This window comes from Parasteatoda tepidariorum, chromosome 1 (genome assembly GCF_043381705.1).
Source record: "Parasteatoda tepidariorum isolate YZ-2023 chromosome 1, CAS_Ptep_4.0, whole genome shotgun sequence".
In the NCBI taxonomy this organism is placed as follows: domain Eukaryota; kingdom Metazoa; phylum Arthropoda; class Arachnida; order Araneae; family Theridiidae; genus Parasteatoda; species Parasteatoda tepidariorum.
This window is the reverse complement of record NC_092204.1, coordinates 101,640,897-101,664,308: the sequence shown is the minus strand read 5'-3', so window position 1 is coordinate 101,664,308 and position 23,412 is coordinate 101,640,897. Positions and strand designations below refer to the sequence as shown.

General features: G+C 29.1%; 1 protein-coding gene across 1 annotated transcript; it reads right to left on the bottom strand.

Annotated features, from left to right (window-relative positions):
* Window positions 1-1,295: 1,295 nt before the first annotated feature.
* On the bottom strand, window positions 1,296-23,074 carry LOC107446201 (uncharacterized). The gene is made up of 3 exons (XM_016060786.3): window positions 22,409-23,074; window positions 22,086-22,324; window positions 1,296-1,542 (listed from the first exon to the last, which is right to left on the bottom strand). Exons 1-3 carry the CDS (start codon window positions 23,072-23,074, stop codon window positions 1,296-1,298), a joined length of 1,152 nt encoding a protein of 383 aa, XP_015916272.3.
* Between the last annotated feature and the right edge of the window lie 338 nt (window positions 23,075-23,412).

The following is a 23,412-nucleotide window of genomic DNA, read 5'->3' as shown; positions in this document are numbered from 1 at the left end:
ATAAAACACTGTATCAAAAGCTATAGTTTGCATTATGTTTATAAAACAAATTAACTTTTTTTAAAGCTTCTTTACAGTTAATTAATTTTTTTTAAACAATAAATTAAAATGTTAGAAAATTATTGTGAATAATATTGGAATCTACAATACTATACAAAAAAATGTTTTGGAGCAACATTATAAAAGTAGAAATGGATTCCTCAGATTTTATGAAAATGGAATGGGGATTAGTTGGATGTTACTTTATTGAGAGTCAAAAACCTGACTAAAATTAACAAGTCAATTTATTGTCGTTTGAACACCTCCCCCCCCTCCATTGTGTTTGATATAGCATTCTGGAAGTAAAAAGTTTCAATATTTAAGAAAGAAAAAAATGACAGAACAATCTTAAAGTATACCATAGGCTTTAAATCCTTATACACACAAATGATATACTTATTTATTTGATTTTTATCTATACATGGCTTGTGCTAAGCATTTGTCATCTTACCAAATATGTTAAACCTGAAATTTGGCAACAAAAAAAATGTTATTTTGGGTAAAGTATTGGCAAATGCTGTTTTCGAACAAAAAGAAAAATTAATCCATTCATTGCTCATTTACTCCTCTCCAACAGCAAAATGACTCTTAATTTGTATTCGCATTTTTATAAAATAATTCAATTTATGATAAATATGCATTTTGCTTAAAAGTTTCCAACTGAAAAAATCAATCATAAAAAATTGTTAAAATTTGTCTTTGGCTTAGAATTTTAAAAAAATTTGAAATCCTTAGCATGGGCTATGTATATATAGACAGTAATATCATTATTAAAGGTCAGTAATTAAAAAGAGCAGGTAAACAAAGAAAACACAACAACAGCAGCAAATTATAATGGTAAATCATACTTTATACAATGGGAAATTAACCAGTAAGAATAGACTAAATCAAATTTACAAAAATTATAGTTTAAAATTAAATAAAATTAGCATTATAATGAGAAAATAATAAAACATCATAGTAAAAGGTAATAATATACTGATAAATTTGCTATACAGAGTGAAACGACTTTTAGTTAATTTAATTTGAAGAGATGGTAAGACTCGTTTAATGTAGGCATTCATAAAAAAAGTCCACATGTTTTGCACAGAACTTTTAAATTAAAACATATTTCCTATTTCGAAAAAATCAAATCACACACTCTTTTTCAATTTTCACTACTTAACACAGTCAAAATAATTCAGAGCAATAGTAACGGATATTTAAAAATAGTATCCGGTAGAAGAAATGCATTAAAAAACTCGTTGAGAAAAGAGTTAAAAAACTCGCCGGGGGAGGTACATGGGCAAAGCATCACAGAGGAGGCCTAACCAAATCTTTCCTGCAGCATCCACATCTGGCACATTCTTTATATTTGGAATAGAAAGTTTGCACTGACCACAGTGCTGACGTAAAATATCCTCAGTGGTAGATGGATCATGACGCCAGACTAACCGTGACATGTTTACGTTGTTTCCTTCTACATGTAACCCAAATGCGAGTCTTGTCATGCTTTCAGTTCGGCTAGAAAATATTAAACAGAACTTATCAATGTGTAAGTATTTTATTTGAATAAGTTGTTAAAAGTTTTCATCACAATGTACACAAATACATTCATGAAGATTTTATTACATTAAGAATAGGTTTAGCCAAAATAATTTTTAAATGTAATATTATTGAACTAATTTAACACGTTGAATGCCATAGGGGTCACCAGTGACTAACACTGAGTTTGTTTGTAGCGCCACAGGGGTCACCAATGAACGGCGAAGCCTAGATTATTAGAAACACAAAATTAGAATAAATCTTTAATGCTCCTAATTTTTTTATATTATCATTACTAAGATGGCTGGAAGAAATTAATGCAATACATACTGAAAAAAATCATTTTGGACAGACGGGCAAGCCGTGTAAAATTAGCGTGGCATTCAACATGTTAAAGAAAAAGAAAAAGAACTTAAATCCAGCTAAGATTAAATACATAAGAAAGTGCAAGGATTGTTTTTAACCCATAACAAAAATGGAGTAAACAAAGAAAATTTAAATGCAAATAGAAAAGTAATTATTTATAAAAATAACTACTTATAAAAATAATTATTATTTATAAAAATATTTAATAATTGAAATTTTTTTTTGCATTTACTTGAACACAGCCAAGACAGAGTAACAAAAAAATATCATTTAAATATATCATTTAGTTATACTAATAACATAAATTTAATGCAATTAATAAATTATACTAATAATATAAATTTAGATTACTCAAACCTTTCAGAGAGCAAAAAAAAAAAGAAAAAAAATTCACTGTACAAAGTTTTTACACATATATTTACCTTAAAATCAATATATATTTTTTGTAAAGATTGTTATCAAGCTTTGCTTCATATTTTTTGGCTACAGTTCAGGAGAAGCATTAAAAATAGCAAAAGAATTTGTGATTAACACTTAAAATATAATGCAAAGTTTAAAAATATTATACACAACTAAATAAATAATTAATTTGTTACTAACGGTGATATTAATTGGAATTTATGTAAATAGCATGTGAACAAAGTGCTTCTATTAAAGTCTCATTAAGAAACCCAGAAAAAAAACATTAAAAATACTTTCTTATCCTGCAATGGATGGAATTTGCATACGAGTATATCGTAACCCTACCTATGCATGCACAATGCAGTAATAATTCATGAATAATATACATGTATAGATAACTTAAAATATCAATAAAACTCAAGCATACGTTTTAATATTTCTGTAACTAACAAAGAAGCAAATAAAAGTTACACTTACTAAAATAAGTCTCCCACTTATGTCTGTGGGTACAACCGGCTGAGCAACTGCGCATGCGCTTGAAATGCTTGGCTAGAATTTAATTTTCACCAAATAATTTCGAAAAGTAACCCTGTTGAAGAGATTGCGCGGAGGTATACGTAATGGTTTGTTGTTTATAGTTGTATATTTACGTTTTTTTAGCAACTAATATAAAAAGTTCATTTAACCTATGGATTTTGGATACCTAGATGTTTAACAGTTTTGTATGGTGCATATTAAGTGTTGCATTATCTTACTAAATCTAAGAGCCAAAGTAGGACAGTTAGTGAGGTATTCATTGGTGCCCAATGTGTTTTAATTACCATGTCCAATCATGAGCAAAACATTTATGAATGCTAAAGGGGAGAGGTCAGCTTATCCGATTCACTAGCTTTGAAAATTTACTCTAGGACATTACCAAAAGTGCCTCTCCTTTTGTGGTGTAATAATGACAGTTGGTAAATATTGTGAAACTTGCATACAAAATGTAAAATAAAGGAAATTTGAATGCCTGTATATAAAAATTTTAAAAACAAATAATGACAATTTGAATGGAATACTTTTATTATTTAATCTTCTAATCATGAATCAATATGTTCTTGCTTATACATACTGTGTAACCGTTATTGCAAGATGGTGCATTTTTATTTACAAGCGTAGCATGTCTAATTTTTTATTTATTTACAGCTTGTACAAGGTTTTCACATGAATTCCCAGATAATAAGCCTACTGTTCAGTTTTTACTAGTACATGGGCTTATATACAGTTTGAGTTAGTTAATTTTGTTAATTGAAGTTTATTTTATGATTTTTAATATTTTGTAGTGTATTAAATGGTTTTTAAGATAAAATATGCTTCACTTGTTGTTACTTATTTGATAAAAATTAATTGCTTTAGTAAGTATAAGGCATAATAACAGTATAGACTTAAGTACAATATGGCAAGATAACTTATGTTTTAAGAAAGGATATACCTATTATTTTTGAAATTTTCTAATCATTCTGATGTGACATCAAAAGTAACCACTTAAAAATTTTTTTTGATATTAATTACATTATTTTATGATTGTTAGTTATTAAAAATTGGTAATCCATTGCATATTTTAAATAAACTTGTAAGAAAAAAAAATAATTTTAAAGTACTCAGAATGCAAAGGGTTATTAAGTGACTGAATTTCCATGAAACATTATTTATTGGCAATAGTTTTTAAATTGTACTTAAAAGCTCAAAACCACATAATTAACAACTAAATGTATAATTTCAGTAAAGTGTCATTATATACTTGTCTATTTTTGTTTCTTCAATTCTAAGAATCTTTTTAAATCTTCTGTGTTACAAATACATATTTTAAAGCAAATTATGCTTTGCCTAATCATGTGAGAAATAATAATTAAAGCAGTAAGATTGTCATAATCATATTTAAGTTACATTATTTAATCATATTAATTGCAATATTTAATCATGTAAAATAAATTTACATATAATGACATATAACTATAATTTTACCTATTTGTATGAAGTAGGCTTTAAATGAGTGTTCTGAATAGGATCAAATTAATTTTATCCATGTTTCGTATCAATCTTTAATATTTACAAAGAATGAAATGTTAAGATAGAGAAATTGAATTACCAAATACTCTGTTTTTGTAATTGTATACAATGTCTTAATGAGAAAAATATGTACCATAACTTAAATAATAGATTTTGTTAATATATAGCTATTTATCTAACTATTCGCATGAATTTTGAATGCTGATATATACATACATATGTTTGAAAAATTCTTTGAAATAAAAAATTATCATGAGTTTGCATACTTTTAAAGATATATAATAGTATCTTTGGCTATACCCATAAGATTAATTATATAATAGTATATTAGAAGTTAATTACTTCACACACTTATTTTTTCTTGTCATGTATATTATAAGACAATTTTAAAAAATCATGTATTTCTAAAAATTCATTAAAAACTTAACATCATTATTAAATGAAAATTTATTCCTCTTATCACCATCTGTTCGTTGAAATTCAGCGCCATCTGGCAATGATTTAATAAACTTTCTATCCAAAGCCGAGAAATCTCGCAGCCAGTTGTAAAGAGATAGGTTTGCAACATTTGGCAACTTTTCGCTGTTTACAACTGGCTGAGGCGTCAAAACATTTCGCCCTGCGCATGCGCAGTTGCTCAGCCGGTTGTACCCACAGACACAAGTTATTTCTCCCCATAATATGCGCCATTCTTTCCATGACGCTCAATTGTAAACATTGAACGTAAGTCGAAGTAATGTGATTGGCTGTAACTTCAGACTGAGAAACGGAATGAACTGGGGGAAAAGTTGAAAAGGAACATTCTCAAAATTCGGAGTGTAGGCAACTTGATATGATTTAACGAACGATTTGAACAGATTTAACGAACGACTAAAAGTTGATTCTCGTCTTTTGCAAGCTACCCTTTCGATTCTGAATTAATAACTCTTTTTTGCTTTTATTGATTCAATTGGATTGAATTAACTATGCTTCTACAAAACAAATTTACTTATTTCATTTAAAAAAGTTTATTTTGTTTTATGATCTAAATTTATTTAAAACAAATTTCAAAAAGGGACTGAAATTTATAAATTTATGATGGCGAGGTTAATGTTTCAAGGTAAAAAGTTTGAGATTTTATATGAATTTTTAATTTATGTAAATATATTTCTTTTGCTACGAATTTGTTTGAAACCTAAAATAATTTATTTATTTTGCGAATAGTTCTAGTTTAGTATAAATTCGATAATAATAATAAATCAATAAAAATTAAAAACAACTTATAATAAAATTTAAAGTGATACAATTAATAATATTTTTTTGTCATCATGACTTTGATTAAAATAAATTTTGCAAATTACAAAATAAATAAGTAAATAAATGATAAACTAATAAAAACAAGTTTTATTATTGAATTACTTTTATTATAAAATTACCTTCATTTAAATGACTTTAAGCAGATTTTAAAGTTATTAAAATGTGTAAAAATTTTACTCAAAAACTTCCTTTGTTCCAAAATTATAAAATGATTTGAATAATTTTAAATATGTATTCTTTAATTAGTGCACACAGAAAGTGTACGTTTTCACTACCCTTAATATGTATGTTAAGAATCCTTATAAAAATCAAAGAAATTAATTATCGGAAATCAGTACATGATCAAGAAAAAAAAATTATGAAGTAATGAAGAATTATTATCAAAGTAAGCTAATTTTAAAAGGTCGTAACCTGTTAGATTTCCGAAAAAATATGTATTGTAAGCAAACGTATGTAAAGTAATTCCATAGGCACCTGTTGATGTATTAATGAAAACAAATATAGACTAATAAAATACCTACTGACCTATAGTTTTACTGGTGTCAATAAAAATCTGTAGATATCAGTTCATACATTGATAAAACAATTAGAATACCTAACTGATCAACATCTATTGATACAAGTACCCTACTGATGTCAGTAGTCATCAGTTGAAGTGTGAAATACAGACAAGTATATACCAATAGAGTACCTACTGATCAATATCCATTGATACCAATACACTGCTGATATCAGTTGAAATATCAATCGGAACAAGTACAGACCAATAAAATTCTATTGATCAATATCTATTGATATCAGTACACTACTGATATCAGTTGAAATGTCAATAGGAACAAGTACAGACCAATGGAATTCTATTGATATCAATAAATGTTTTTATTGATTTCTATTGATCATTTTTTGTAGGGTACCACTCAACTGTGTATTAAATTTCATTCAAGTATGACCATTCCTGCATGGTGTTTCAATTTTCACAAACAGGAGTTTATTTTAAAATGTTATTATCATAATTTTTTTATTTTATTATTATTTTTTGGTTAAAATGTGCCTAAGCACGTAAGAAGAATTTTCCTCATGAAAAATTTTGAAATTAATTTCATGCAGAGCGATCCAGCAAAAAGTTTGCAAGAACTGTCAACTAATAAAATATTAAATGAACAACATGATCACCTCTTGGATAGATCAAAGAATTCATTTCGTGCCTAAGAGGGAGGGATATCGCAGCTGATAAGCACACAAGCAGTATTCATGGGGATGGTACTAAAACTCCACATGTATACTGTTTGTGAGGATTGTCTTCTTTCGTAAAGTTCTTTAGCTTCATAAAAGCAGATACATTTCATAATAAAAAATTAGTTTTATAATTAAAGAAATATTTTAAAACATTTTTTTTTATTTTAAAAAACAATTGTAAATATTATAAAAAAATAGATATTATATTTTTCATGATCAATGAAAACGTTCGATATCATGCTTATGTTGACTTTTCCCTCCCTCACAAAACACCAATTGATAAACATAAATCAACAGAAAAAAAAAAGGATTGCATAGAGAAATAAGTATCTAAAGCAAAATATTTATAAGCTCTTAAGTATTTTTTTAATTTAGATTTCATAAAAAAAAAACTCTAAAATGCAATATTTTGTTTCATTTAAAATTTGTTTCCCTTAGTTAAAAGAAATATTAATAAGAAAATCTTATTTTTTTTTAAATCATAAAAAATAAGATTATTTATAAATGTTCTGAATTTTTTTTTTTATTCTTGTTGGTAGTTTGTTCAAAACTTCAGTAAGATTTTTGGTGAATAAAAAAAATTAGCGTTTTGTTTTCTTCAACGCCTCGTGCACCCAAGCAACTTAAAGAAAAACCTAGTATCCATGACAACGGCAGAAACTTGGTCTTCCTGCTTTTCTCTCTAGTGCCAGCTTGAAAAGGTGAACCGGAGTATAATTCGTTTTGAAAACCTTTCATTACAAAGGCATTTAAGAATGCATAGACAAACATTCACGTAATTATGTGATATTACAAGCGAAAATGAGCAATATAGAGCATGAGATCAAAACAGAAGCACAGATATTGGTAAAAAGTGTTAATCCTATCAGAACGTACTTACTATTATTATTTTTTTGTTCGGTAGAATGCAATTAAAAACACGAACCTAGAAAATTTTCACCTTCAGTAAATTTGGCGGAAAGCTATACTGCTAAAAATGGTCGTATTTACCGTTTATTTGTCACTGGTATTGCACTTTCTGTGCGTATAAAATGGATGCATGTCCTTATATACTGAAAAAGAGCTGATTTAGATTTCAAAATATTTAATTATTCATACAACGAATGTAGTTTCCTAGAAGAAATTTGAAACTAACTTATTCAGAACAGGCAACAAAATTTTTAAAGATGATAATAAAGAAATTATTTGTCATTAATCCAAATAAATAAGAAAAGTTTATTTACCTGCAAAAGAAATGGCGTCAAAGGCAACTTGCATGAGATGATAGCAAGCTTCAACAACAAAATCGTCCATTAGTCAAAAGTTACAAAATAAGTTATCGGTCACAGTTAAAACCTGTGCCTCTCATAGTATGAAAGTTTGATGCAATGATTTGCGCCATGAACGTATTTCTCTATCATATTTACCAATTTATGGTGTAACCTAACTAAAACAATTTTTCATTTAACTAAACTATGGTGCACTTAGAAACTTTGCATCAAGTATTGGTTAAACATTTAGCAAGGTTTTTTGCAGTATAGATTTCAGTATTTCATTTTTAAAAAAATATGATACATACATATTGCTTAATATTTTTGCAACCATTATATATCCAAAATTTATATCATAACAGTTTTTTTAAATCCAAAATAAGTGGTTTTGCGAAGAAATTTTTTTTACGTTTCTTACGTTTGTTTTTAATATATTATCGTAATATTTCTGAAAAGTCTTATTAAGAAAACATTGATGCGACATAATAAATCAAAAATGAAGTTTGTTACCACTTGTTAGTTTCCACTTGTTACTAAAATTGTTCACAAGATCCTTTCAATCCCGAAAAATGCACAAAGAAAGGATAATCTACTTACAAATCCTTTGATGTAATCGTTTCTTATCGAAATATTTACAGGTAAGAAATGTTTCACTTCAGAGAGCAAAGAATTTTTTTTTTCACTCTTCCAGAAAAACGCAGATAATGTCAATTCGAACTTCTCAGAATTTCTATTACCGGAAACGGATCGCACTTTTGCCTGTATAATTTGGCGGTGCATAAGAGTGAATAAAGTTTGCACATTGAAATAAAGAGATATTCAAGATAAAAATATATTCTACAAGAGAAAATATCTCAAGCGAAAAATGCAAGGCATCAAAATCTCGCTTCCTTTTATTTTAACGATAATATAAAAAAGAGAGATTTTTCTAAGCACGCACTTGATATTCAGGGCTTTTTTTTTCTCCTTTTCCATTCACACTTGTATGAGCTTCCTTCTAGAAATTGTTTGTCCCACCAGTTCTCAGGCTATATTTTATCTTTCTCTATCTCTGTATATCGACTTTGAAAAGTACATATTAGCCAAGCTTTGTAATGGGCACACAAGCCTGCGTATGTGTGCGTAACATTTACTATGATTCTACTACGATTATATTTTGAGACTACAGTAGAGATTACAGTTGATTTTTGTCTCATCCCTTAGGAAAATTTGCCATAGAGAAGCCTATGGTAATCTATGGCAACCTATGGCTACCATAGAAATTTGTAGGGCAAGATACCATACGCCTATGGTTACCATAGAGATTTGTATGGTACAACACCATAAGCCTATGGCTACCATAGAGATTTGTATGGCACAACCCCATAAGCCTATGGCTACCATAGAAATTTATATGGCAAGATACCATACGCCTATGGTTACCATAGAGATTTGTATGGCAAAACCCCAAAAGCCTATGGCTACCATAAAGATTTGTATGGCAGTATACCATAGACTAATGGTAACCATAAGGATTTGTATGGCACGTCACCATTGGCCTATGGCAACCACAGAAATTTGTATGGCAGTATACCATAGGCCAATGGTAACCTTAAAGATTTGTATGGCAGTATACCATAGAGAAAAGCTGATCTAGATCTCCACCAACGAAACAACAACTTCTATGGAGTCCTCAAAAACATCTTCTAAAAGAAATAAATATCCATTATTTCACCCCGAAGTTAATTAAATTCAACATGTAAACCCACAAGGCATTCCTGGTGAGTCTTTTCCGGCCTCCGGGTGGCCAATTTTTCCATTTTTGAGTGTTTAAAATCCGATGTTCCATTGATTTAGGCTTAGAGTATCAGACCGCCATATTAACGTGTCATCCACTACAAGTGGAATCTTTCGCTAACTTTGGCTACTTATTTTAATATTTTTTCGATCTCATTCTTGGTCAAAAACATTTTATTGCAAACGCCTATGCAATTATCTATCTGAATTTATTAAGTTTTTTAATTTCCGGCTGTCTGGTACTTTTATCAGTGTTTACATTCTCATTAGTTTTTTATTTTAATTCCACTTAGGTTCTTGCAATGCTTTTTTACATTATCTTACATATGTTAGGGCTTTATATTTATATTTTGTGTTTAATTTTTGCTTGCCATTAAATTGTTTTTTATCATGTCTCTGTGTTTTACTATTTTACAACTAATATTTCTTAAGTATCCACATATATTTGTACAATGTTCTGTTACATGTTTATACATAGCTTAGGGTCATCACTTAACTAGATTTGCTGGATTACTGGTTGACAATTGTTTTGCTTCAATATCATCAACTGGACAGTCCCTGGCCATATCATCTGCTGCTGTAACCAAAAATGCTTTTAACAATTTAATCTTTCCTTAAGTTTACAACTTTTTCGTCATAGTGATTCCCTATACCCAATTAATTTTTATTTACTATCCCTGACCAAGTGTAAATTTGTCAATAACAATTATTAATTTCACCAATTTTAATCATGTCTTAAACATGTTTTGTATTTACCAATGTTTCTATATTGTGTTCTCTTTTCTAAATGTGCTTAACACAACTCAACATAAATTTTCTGAGTTTTTTTATCCCTCACTAGTAGGGGATCAACTAATTTAGCCTGTTTTCTATTCTTAGCTTTTCATAGTCTAATACCATCTTTTTTATGGATAAAATTTTGTTCACATGCCACCACTGGTTGCACCGTTACATATTCAGCTTTTGTCCCGTTTGATCTATTTTAAACTAATTTCGCTTCGACCACCGGCCCCACTCTTTATCTTTTGAGTTTTAATAGTATTTTATTGTTTTAGTAGTCTGTTTAATTTTTAGTTTAGTATCACATATCAAAATTTAAAGAATTTTCATACTCGCTCCGACCATCGGACCGTTATTTTGCTTCGCGTTCTTTTAGGTTCCTCTAATATCTGACGCTTATCTAACTAATTATGATACCAATCAATCAAATTAACGTTTTTTATACTCGCTCCGACCTCCGGACCCACTTTCTATTTTCTTGTTTTTACAGCTTTAACAAATATTAGTTGCCTGTACTCAATATATTTTGTTCCTAATCAACATAACCAATATTTTCCCCACTCGCTCCGACCACCGGACCCATTTTCTAGCGGTTAGTACTAACTGTTTGAAATTTATTTGAATAAGAACCGCATACAAAAAGGATTCTGCAAGTAAAACAGGAGAAGTTTATCAAAGAAATTTAAAAAAAAGCTTTCTGGATATATATTTATTCTACAATTATTAAGTTTTGCATTTTTAATATCCATTGCGAAAGATTCTTGTAAGTAATTATTTTTTGACGTATGGTAAAATATCAACGAGAAATGTTGCCATAGCTGTATGGCAAAGGTATACCATAACCTATGGAAAAATATTTCTTCATAAACTGTAGCACATCTTAGTTTTATGGCAAAAATTTGCCATATAAAAAAATGCCATAGGATATTCCTATGGGGTTTTGCCTATGGCAAAATTTTGCCATTCAAAAAAATGCCATAGAATATTCGTATGGGGTTTTGCCTATGGCAAAAATTTGCCATACATGTATGGCAAAATTCTGCCATTCGTATATGGCAAAATTTTTGCCATAGGCAAAACCCCATAGGAATATCCTATGGCATTTTTTTATGACAAACCTATGGCAAATTTTCCTAAGGGATATGCGGAGGTTATTGCATTCGTATATGAAGCATTCTTAGCCACTATTTTTTTTTTTTTAAATCTGGCTTTCGTGTGTAATCATACACCACATATTCGACTCTTTTATTCTTATTTATACTCGTACGCGCTTTCTTCAAGAAATTGAGCATTCAAAATGTATTTATGAAGTAATTAGGAAATATACTGACCATGAAGTCACAAAGTTTTTAACAATTGGTGATACAGGGTATTGTTGGTTGTTTCTCATTTTTTTTATTAACGTTTAGCTTTTTTCATCCAAAAGGCTATATTTTACTTCAATCCAAAACGACAGTAGTACTACTCGAATAAAGTACAGTGGCCTAAAAAGTACACTTTGAAGGTTCTAATTTCTTGATGACATTACACTTTTATAGATTAGTATATTAATATTTTATTGAGAAAAAAAGGTTTAAACAAAAAACAAAATTTTAGTCTATATAGTATGATATAATTTCAAATTCTATGTACTTTTAATAATGATATGCTATCGTTTTTACACAAATTGTGTGTGCTTTTGCATACATCTCAGAATTTTTATAAGAATTTTCTGAGATGAACTTTAAAAAAACTTTAAAAAGACTTTTATAGAAACATTTTTAGCTTAAGTTATATCAGTAAAATCAATTGTAAGAATAATATATTCACAATATGTTCACCTCTCGAATATTTTTGAGTTTTCAGATTGCGTTTGATTTTTCACGATATTTTTCACCTATGCAAACAACAAAATAAAGGAATAAATAATCACTTTATGGCAATCGTTTTTTGAGTTATTATAAAATATTTAATTTCAATAGGCAAAAGTGAAAAAATACCAATTAGAATTTACTGAGTCATCAATTTTTAAATACTTTCTTTCTCATTAGTAAATCTCTTTTTAGGAATTTTTTTTCCGTATTAATTCATACATTTTCTAATGTTAAAATATTTGTAGATTACACATCTTTTCAGAACTTTTGACTGCTAGAAGTTATTAAAAAAAATATTACAGCTCATAAATGTGATCAATGTGTGTGTGACCGAATTCGAAAATGTGATATACATTTTATTGTTGATTATACAGAATTAATTGCAAATGTAAATGTAAGCATATTATGTTTTTAAAGAAACGTCCATAAACTGAAAGTTTTTAAGATGTCGTATATTTTCATAACGTTAAGTTATAAGAGCATGCATGTAAAATATCACAGTCATTAAATATTTGAACGTGAGGAATCGTATATGCTTCTTATGGTCGAATCTACAGAATCCTGTCTATATTTAGTAAATATAATTGCACTAATAATTGTATTTTAAAGATATCTCAAAAATTAGATATTGATTGTCAAAAAAGTTATTGATAGTTTTTGAGATTCTTAATTTAATCAGAACTTTTAAATACCAAACTTGAATTTAAAATTTTTTAACTGCGAAATATGATGCCTGCATAAAGCTCATACACTTATAATCAATGTGTATACAGAATTCTTTTTCGATTTAATAAATTAAATTATAAGAATAAGGTATTTTTTTTTAAATATCTCTGAGAATTCCAGCCTTTGAAAGTTTCTGTTATTCTGTATTGTGCTTGTTTTGTTTTTTTTTAAAATAATTTTTTTATTTAATCAAGCACAAGTAAATAAATGAATAATTTGAAGTAGGATTACTTACAATTATTTCAAGATGCTGAATATTAATATTTATAATCGAAAAAGTACTGCTTGGCTTTACTGTTATTCCAATTATTTTCAATCAGCTAATACATATAACGTTAAAAAGAATAAATATTAGAAGAAAGGTTAAAAACAATAACCATTAGAAATAAATGTTAGAAATACTTTTAATAAATGATAGAGACACATTTAAATCGCTGTTAGGGATACTATAACTTCCTTAGTGAAATTTTGAATTTTAATACTTACATTCGCTAGTTGTAACTGGTGAATAGAATTTTAGTAACAGCATGATATTTTGGAAGAAAATAAGTTTTCATAATTTTCAATCAGATTTTTTTTTTAAAAAAGGCCTAATTTTAATACTTATATTTAAATAATTCTTTTCTTTTCTTTTTTTATTTTTAAATTCAAACTTTTTGCTTTGTATATTTTCATTTTATCTAAATTGATTTTATATCTAGTCAATTAAAAAAAAAGGAAAATTATGATGTCAAATCGTTTTTGATCGAAGAATGCGAACATTACTTCAAGTAAAATGCATTATTAAAGAATAATATGAATAAATGAATTATTATATACATAAAAGGAATTATTATATGCATAAATGTGATTAAGTCACTTAGATTTCCACTATCATTTTCTTTCAAGTAACACTGCGGAACAAAATTTCGGTTGTATTTATTTAGATAATTGATTTTAGTTGATTCGGGTGTGGGGACTTCATATCTCAAGATAGTTTTGCCTCAAAGCTATATAGTTTTAAAGACATTTCTAGTCCAGTTTTTATCGAAATACACATCGTTAAAAACGTTATATGTACAGTCCGCAAAAAAAAACGAATCACCCTGAATAACTTTCGTTCTAATGATCGGATTTTCACGAACTAAGAGTCAATCTTAATGGTTCCTGGGGGTGACCCCAAATATGCTAATTAACTAGTACTAACTAGTAATTAAGTTACGAAATCAGACACTAAAACGTACTTTCTTTGAATAAACATACATTTTTTTTTTACATATTTGGATTCTTAACCTTCAAAATATAGGGGGTAGCCGCAATCTGGGAAATTTGGTCCCCATAGTTTGGGTCAGGAGAGCTATCCAAAGTTCGGACCCCTTAATGTTAATTTCACTTTGTGCGTTTTTAGTCATATGTTAAGAACTATTTAAGCAATTCGAAAAAAATTGCAACCACTCATAAATCACTAATTTCTACTTCACGTTTCTAGTCATATTTTTAAAACTAATTAAGCAATTTAAAGAAAATTTCACCCGCTCATAAAACTCATTTTCTCAAAGATAATTTCATGAAAAAAATAATTTTTAATAATTATTAATTATTTTTTATTATTTAATTAAATTGAGGATGAAAAAATTTTGAATTATAAGGTAGGAATTTTTTTATACCATATTAATCTACATATTTTTCAATTGAAAAATCTAAAGTTTCAACTGTGTTTATTTATTAGAAGCAGAGAAAAATTAAAATTAATTATTTTTTTAAAAAATAATTTGGCGACAATAAAGAAATGATTAAATGGGGCGATTAATATTAAAATGTGATAAACTTGCGAGGAACTTTACTTCGCGCGCGTAGCGTGACATTTCATTCATATTTTTTTCGCTAATAATCGTTGCTAAGCTTTTTATTTTTATTTCTTTCTAACTATAAAAATACAATGTTTCTTTTTTAGTCGCTTAATAATTTATTTGCAATTTAGTAAAGAAATTTGAATAAAACATTTTGAATAAAAAGCACTTTATTCAAGGAATGTCTAGTTTTATAAAAGCGTGCTTCTGATAGAATATAATTATATACCAGATTGTGCTAATTTTTTATTTTTTTATTTTGTTTTTCCATAACTGATACAATTTCAATAATATACATACGTATGCATAGATTTGGAATAAGATATTTAACAATTTCTTGAATATATTTTTTATAAATATTAATAAAAATACGTAGTCAACATTTTTAAGCATCTCTCACATCATTGCAAATTTCTCAACATCTTATAGGGTAAACTAACAAATGAAGGAACACTTAAGCTTATCTTGCCTTTAAGAAAAAAATCATGAAAATTTCAAAATTTGTAATTTTAGCTAAATCATGGTGCCGACATATTTGTTATTAAATACAAATTATGTAAAAAAAATTTAGATAACTTACATAATATTGTTTTATGGTTTAAATAATAAGTAGTAAGATAACCAAGTGAAGGAACAGTTTTTACCAGTGAATAAACACTAAATTTTCCAGTGAATGAACACTCAATTTAGAGAATGTTTGATGCTCGATAGGAATCCATAGGCCACACAAATGTCTAAAAACAAGATTTTTCTTAGAATAACAACATATAACCACAGTTAACGTGGAAAATGTTACTTTTTTTCAGTCATGGAATGGAAAGTAAAATATGTTTGAATACATAATTTAAAAAAAAAAAATTTTTTTTGCATGTTTTTTCTCACAGTTTAATAGTCCGTTCTAAATTATGAATGTTTATCATTGCGTAATCCGATGATGTTTTTATTATTATTATAATTAGATCACTTTTTTGTTTACTCTTTTCCCCATATTTTTTTAAGCTACTTTTTAATCTTTTTAAGTATTTTTTTTCTCTTCGTCATATTTTCTGCTTTAACTTTTTTCCAGCTCTTTCAATCTCTTTAAATTTTCGTTCTTTTTCTGAAATTAATGCAAAAAAGTAATTTTTTTCTTTTGATTTAACCTTCCTCTTTTTTAAATTTTTGGCCAATGTAATTGTATCTTTGAAATTTCTTTTGAGCTTCCAGTACCATTTCTAGAATTCCTCACTGGATAATAAATGAGAAAAAGGAGTTTCGAAGTTGGAGTAAAAGCCATCACTCATTGACTTATATCTAGTGGGTCTTCAGCAGTACTTACCATTTACGTATGGAACCAATTGTTTTTGCAACTAACAATGCCTCAAGAAGACTTATAACAAAATCAGTTTTCAAGATACTTTCATTATCAATGTTAGTTGTATCAGCTTCAGTGCCAAAATTTGATTACCCAAATGTTCTTTTTGAAATAAATTCTTCAATATTGAGAAAAGCACAGGCTATTGGATATTTGGGAGATTAAGCTTTTCTGTTGTCAATGTTCCTTTAAAAAATTGCAACATAACTTGTGAGATTTCTTTCTCAAGCTTCTGAAGAAATAGTGCATCGTTACTCTCGAAGCATGTATTTTGTTAATAAGTTGTCTTGCTCATTAACTCTTGGTGTCTGTTTTGCACGCATTTGTTAAAGTCAACGTTTTCCACATCGAATGGAAAAATATCGCATTTCATAAAAGCATTTTAACTTCATCAGTTGATGCATCAAAATCTTATTTAAAAAAATTGATGTAAAATTTTCTCGACATATTGCTTTACAATTCTTTTAAGATCTAACGGAAGATTTACCTGAATTAGGTAGAAAACTAAACCAGAAAATCTGTTTTGATGAACATAACTTGCTCAGTTTCAAATTGATATGAGATTTATGCCTATCCAAAACAAGCAAAATATTGAATTTGATAGCATTTTTAATTAGCCATGGGTTTACATTTTACAAATACATTTGCAATATATTTGTAAAATGTTGCTGCGGTCATTGTTTCATTTCATGAATCGCTTTTTCCAATGAAATATATAGCAGGGACTGATTCTGTAATATCTCAAAGAATTCTTCAGTAAGGAAAAACTACCAATGGAGATATTTTTTCTTTCCTAGGTATTCTTAGGGCCAAGGATTCTTCCCGTTTAATGGCAGTAATCAACTCTTGTTTCGTTCGCATTGTAAATGCAATCACTTTCTGAAAGGATGCTAGGGCTACTTCCCTCTTAAAGATTCATCTAAAGTTCTTAAAACCAGTATTTCGAATATTATTCTCAAAGGGAAGTTTTGCCTTTTGAAATTATCTTCGCATTGCACTGAGTTATTGGTGGATGTCGCCTTAAAAAAAACTTCACCCATTTTTCACCTGGATGATTGTCTTTAAATGGATTTTTCCTACCAGCTCCCGTTTGGACGTTAAAAACCGCAATAAGATAATAACTAAGCTAATTATTAGCACAAAGGCCTGCAACGAAATTTTCTATCCAAGCTTTTATTATTATATTTAGTTGTTATATTTAATCAATAAACATAGTTTATTAAGGTGTCTAAGGTATCATGTAATAACTAATCACTACATTTATAACGATGAATAATTAATAAATTATTATTATAATTCTTTACATAAATTTAGCAATTAAATTTGCATTTTGAAATGAAATTGTTATAGGAACTATTCATACAACATTTAACTGAATTTTAGGTGTCCTTTATATCGCAGAACTACTAATTATCCATGTAAAATCATATTTCACACATGCTGTTTATTCACTGGGGAATCTATTCCCAGTGAAGAAACATGCCTGTTCCTTCACTGGTTAGAAGTTGTTTTTTGTACTTTTAACATAATTTTGATGTATAATATGACTAAAAGTACAGGAAAATTATAAATTTTCTTTTATTTTCATTAACTTGAAAAAAATCCCAATGAAGGAACATTTGTTTATTCCTTGGTTTTTCATCGTTTGGTAATCCAGTTAATAAGCACCCCCTAATCTCAGTACTTGCTTATGTTAGGATGCTTGAAATAAATAAAACGTAACTCCAATAACCATATTTTGAATTCTCTTTTTCACAATGAGAAAAAAGAAGCATTATTATATGCAATTAATTGTACTTTAAACGGATAACTACCACCACTGACCTTATAATTGTGTCAAAGAAACAAGGCGTTGAACAGATACTAACAAAATTAAAACTTTTTTCAGAGAAGACTTTAAGACCAGGTAACTCAATGCATTGTTAGATGACTTTCTATTGTTAGGTAGTAAGCTACTGTTACCAATCAATCTAAATTAAAACGTTTAAAATCTTATTTTTAAGAAATATCTATGAAATGTTCCTTCACTGGGGTGTGTTCCATCACTGGTTGGTTTACCCTATATCGTCTTAATCTTAAAAGAAATTTCCGGAAGTGTTTCACAAGTGTTTCGCATAACTATTTTACCAATTATTTAATTAAATTTTGACATTTTTAAGAAACTTATTCTTTACCCTTTTACGTTTATTATTTCTTCATTTATATACTAATCAATTTTTTTCAGTTCTTTAATTTAGGTTTTCCTTAACGTAAAGCTCCTTTCTAAATTATAGACAAGTTTTCTTAAAAAGAATTATTGTCTGCTAGTTAAAAATAAAACCTTGTTAAGAAATTAAAAACATTCCGCTGTTTAAAATTATTTAATGCAAAACAGCTGATTATTTACTAAGCATACTATTTTTTTTTGAAAAATGAGTATAAATTATTGATTGTCTTTTTTTTGTTTCTCGTGACTTCAACATAGATTATCTGAAATAGTTTTGATATTTTATAAGTCACTACAAAGAGTATAAAGATACAAAACATAAAAAGCTGTCGAATACGTAGCCAAATTTTTAAGCGCCTTAAAATATCTCAGTATCGTATATATAAATGTCGTCCTAACACCTTAGTTGTGAAATTAAATTTTTAATCATCTGACCACGTGTGATTCACTAATTATTTCATTATATCTTTTACTCTTTCTTTATGATACCAAGTAGATTTTTTTTCTGATAATATACTAAACTATTTTGTTTAATTTTTTACTTTAGCATGATTTCCAAGATATTATTGTAGTATAATTTGTTATCAGGAAAATGCCTTATTTTGTTAAGCAGAAAATAGTAAAAATTGAAATTTGTAAGAAGATTCTGAAGCCTGAAGATTCTGAATATTTAATTGTGATTTTGATTATTAGGAAATTCTAATTAATATTTCTCTTTCTAATAATTATCTTTATAATGGAAAACATTTTTTTATTAAAATTGATGGAATACCTCAAGGATTTAATTTTTCCTAATTTCTGGCTAACTTGTTTTAACACTATAATGGAAAGAAGAAATTATACTTCAAGTATCAAATTAGGTTTTAAAATTATTAATGACTAGCCGCCTAAGGCGGCCAGCTGTCCGCCCCGCTAAAGGTTTTCATAAATAAAGTTTTTTAAAACATAGCAGGAAATCTGAAGATTAGCGGACAATTAAAGTGTTCCTGTCCTGCAATTTTGTCTTCATATCCAGTTCTGCTGCAGATGTGTTATAGCTCATGAGGATGTTTGAAGATGTAACTTTGCTATGGTAACCTAAGGTCTATGGTAACCTAACCTATAATATAACTATCAGGTGGAGACTTGTTTTTTTTTTTTTTAAAAAAAAGACCTCGGAAATTGTAAAATCATACAAAAGTTGCTTTCGAAATCATCATTGGCCAATAGCTGAAAATTAAAACGCAGTTAATAACATATTTAAAAAACAGCAATAAAATGAAACTTGTGTCAGTCAGCATACAGATAGTATATAATTCTTCCTATTCTTGCAAAACTTCTTTATAAACAATATTTTTAGTTTTTCCATTTGGTGCCAATAAATATAAGTTCTTTTCATCACCAACTCTTGAGCAGCCAACATAAAGCTGTCCATGTGAAAAGCAAGGCTCCTGCAAGTTAAGACCAACAACTTTTAAAGACATAGCTAAAACGCTTAAGAAAAAAAAACTTAAATGCTAAATACATGAAAAGAACACGAAAACGAATTAATTTTTTATGGTATCAATTTCTATTTCTATATAATTTTTTATGGTACCTATTTCTATATCGCTAAAAAAATTATCGTCTTCGCTTAAGAAAAAAAAATAGAGCGTGGAAAGAAGAAGAATAACTTATTATAAAAATTAAGAACAGCGACAAATATATCAAAGCTAAGCGTTCTATTTACGTATCGAATATGTTGCCATATTTTTAATACAAAGGTTAAACTCTTATCCACTTTGATAAATGTAAACTAATGCGAACCTTACAATTAAATTATTAAATCCTTCGTATATAATTGGTTTAAGTTGTCGAAAATTAATATTTTAATTGTAAGGTTCGCATTAGCATACATTTATAAGAGTGGAGAAAAGTATATGCATTTTTTAATAGTTTTTTGAATATGGCTCTATGAAGACGAAAAATCATAAATTTTCTTACAAAATGACTGATAACTTAAAAACTAATCCAAATTTTTGAAAAAGAAAGAAAATACTTCTTCATTATGTCAAAACACAATTATGTGCCGAGTTTCGTGCCTGGGCGAGGCTTCAGGGGCGATATATTGTGATTACAGACACACAGAAAGCCGCGTTTATTATTATGTATTAGAAAGTTTTACAGCTGCCTAGGCCAATAGGCCCATACGCCAAATACAATGAAATACATTAAAATAGGTCAACATACCCTTATGTATAAAATACAAAAAATACCTAGAAGAATCGGGATGGCAGCAGACCATTTACATAAATTAACATAGTAATAAAATGTTTAAAAATATTAGGTCAACAGACCCTTATAGCCTTAAAAAATTGTCCTATTTTACATAGCATTTTGCCTTTGGCAAGGATAGAGACAGTTAGAGGAAGGTATAAAATAATACATACCCTGACCACCAGTATAACTGGGATAAAAGTAACAAAGAGACATTGCTCGACAGGGTTCTACAAATGCGACAACTATCAAGCAAAGGTGACACCAGAGTGATTAAACATTGAAAATGTCAAAAAAGTTGACGAGTGGGAGACAAAAGTACAAAAAAAAAACTTACAGTAGTACAATGTAAGAAAAACACAACCACCAATGTTTAAAATAGGGAATTAAAATCATTCAACTAATCATTAGCCAAAAGGGCAAGGGTAAAACCATTAGTCAGACCAGCTGACATAATATGTAAAACCAATTTAAAGAAAAGGGTAAAGTATTTAAAATCTACAACAAGATAAAAGTAAACGCGCCCTGAAGGCAAAAACGCCCAGGGGTGCCAAAGAACAGTATAAAATCTGAGGTACATGACTAAAAAGACACTACAATAAAACAGGAGTAAAAAAAGCAAAAAGACAGTTTAAAACAAACAAATCCTGTAAACATGACAAAGCAGACTAAAAACAAGACAGTAGATAATAATTAGATGGTAATGTAGTAAAAGGCAAAAATGGTAAAATGGTAAAGTTGGCAAAAATGGACAAGTGGTCCAGATAAAAGGGAGTTTGGCAAGGCGACAATCAATAACAAGATTAAAAGATATTAAAAGTTGTTATTATTATTTTGGACCAACACCTCCTCGAGCGTAGTTTTAATAATTTGTTTAATGATATTACGGCAAATTATATTGGCAAAAATTTGATGTTTGTTCTTCTCGAGGAAGTGTTGTTGTCGGAGCGTTCGGAACCGGGAACAATGATATAGAATATGTTCCACTGTTTGGGGTTGATCGCAGTTGTTACATTTATCATCCTTATTGAAAAACTTCCTTTGGTAGGTCCCGAACACTCCGTGCCCCGTCAGGTATTGTTTAAGTAGAAATTTGATTGAATTCTTGTAGTTGACGGGGTCTTAATAAACTCAAAAGTCTGCCGGCCCTTATCAGAACTGTACCAATTGTACTGCCACCTTGGCATTGAAATCCGCTTGATTTCGGTCTTTGCTTGCCTAGGGGTCCTCAGAACTTGGAGATCTATAATCTCGGAGCCAATGGCCTCCTTAGCTGCTTCGTCGGCCTCCTCATTGCCCTGGATCTCCACGTGGGCTTTAACCCAATTCATTGTAATACCTCTGTGCCAATATATTTTAATGTTTTCGATCAGTTTTGAACTTGGTTCTGGGTCAGCCAGGGCCTGGAGGGAAGACAATTAATCTGAAAAGATAGTAGCCCTATTGATATTATTATTACTGATCCAGATAAAGGCGGATCTTATTGCCATTAGCTCTGCGATGAAGATATTAGTATTGTCTGTGACTCTGGTGGAGGATTTAAAAATAGTAATACCATCCTGTTTGATAATCATTGCATGTGACGCATGGAAAATTCCAGGTGTGTCCACCTCCATCCGAGAGCCATCAGTATAGATCTCCACCCCCTGGATACTAGGGGCACAATATCCCCAGGGCAAGGAGCGATAAAGAGTTGGGTGCTCCCGGGGCGGCGTATCAAAATTCAAAGTGCTGTCGAAATCGGGAGGTAGTATATGCATAAGATCTCGTAATCGCCATCCCCATCTCACCCTCTTGGTATAAACATCCTCTATAACCTTAAGTGTTATTGGATCCACCCCCGCCAGTATCTGGATAGCCTCAGTACTAGTAGTAGCGTAGGTTTTAGTCAAGGTTAACAATGGAATCCTCTGAAGGCTATTTACTTTTTCATTTATTTTACTATTGTTTCTGTACCAGACACTGGCGGCATAAAGGATGATTCTCTCGCTTGCCTGGAGATATATTCGTTTCAAGATTTGGGGTCTGAGTCCCCAAGTGACTCTGGCGACTCTTCTGATACCCTGGTTAAAATTTGTGATTCTATCTCTAATATCGTTTAGATGTGGTATCCATGTCAGACCCGGGTCCCAGGTGACGCCAAGGTATTTCATTGTCTTAACATTTTTGACATTACACGAATCTGTAGAATTAAACTTGATACAAGGTAACCGGCCGATTTTTTTATTACTTTTGGGGAATGTTAAGAGCTGTGTTTTCTCTTTAGCGAATTTTAATTTATTCCCTTCGACCCAGTCTGACATGCAAGTAAAAATATGAGTCGCCATTTGGTCAAAGCTGTATAAAACTGGACCACTTACCAATAATAAGATGTCGTCTGCAAAGGCGATTATATCGATATCATTATGGCTAAAATCATTAAATTGTATAAAATCAATGTTTAAAACTATATTAAGAATGTCGTTAATTAAAACAAGCCAAAGTATAGGAC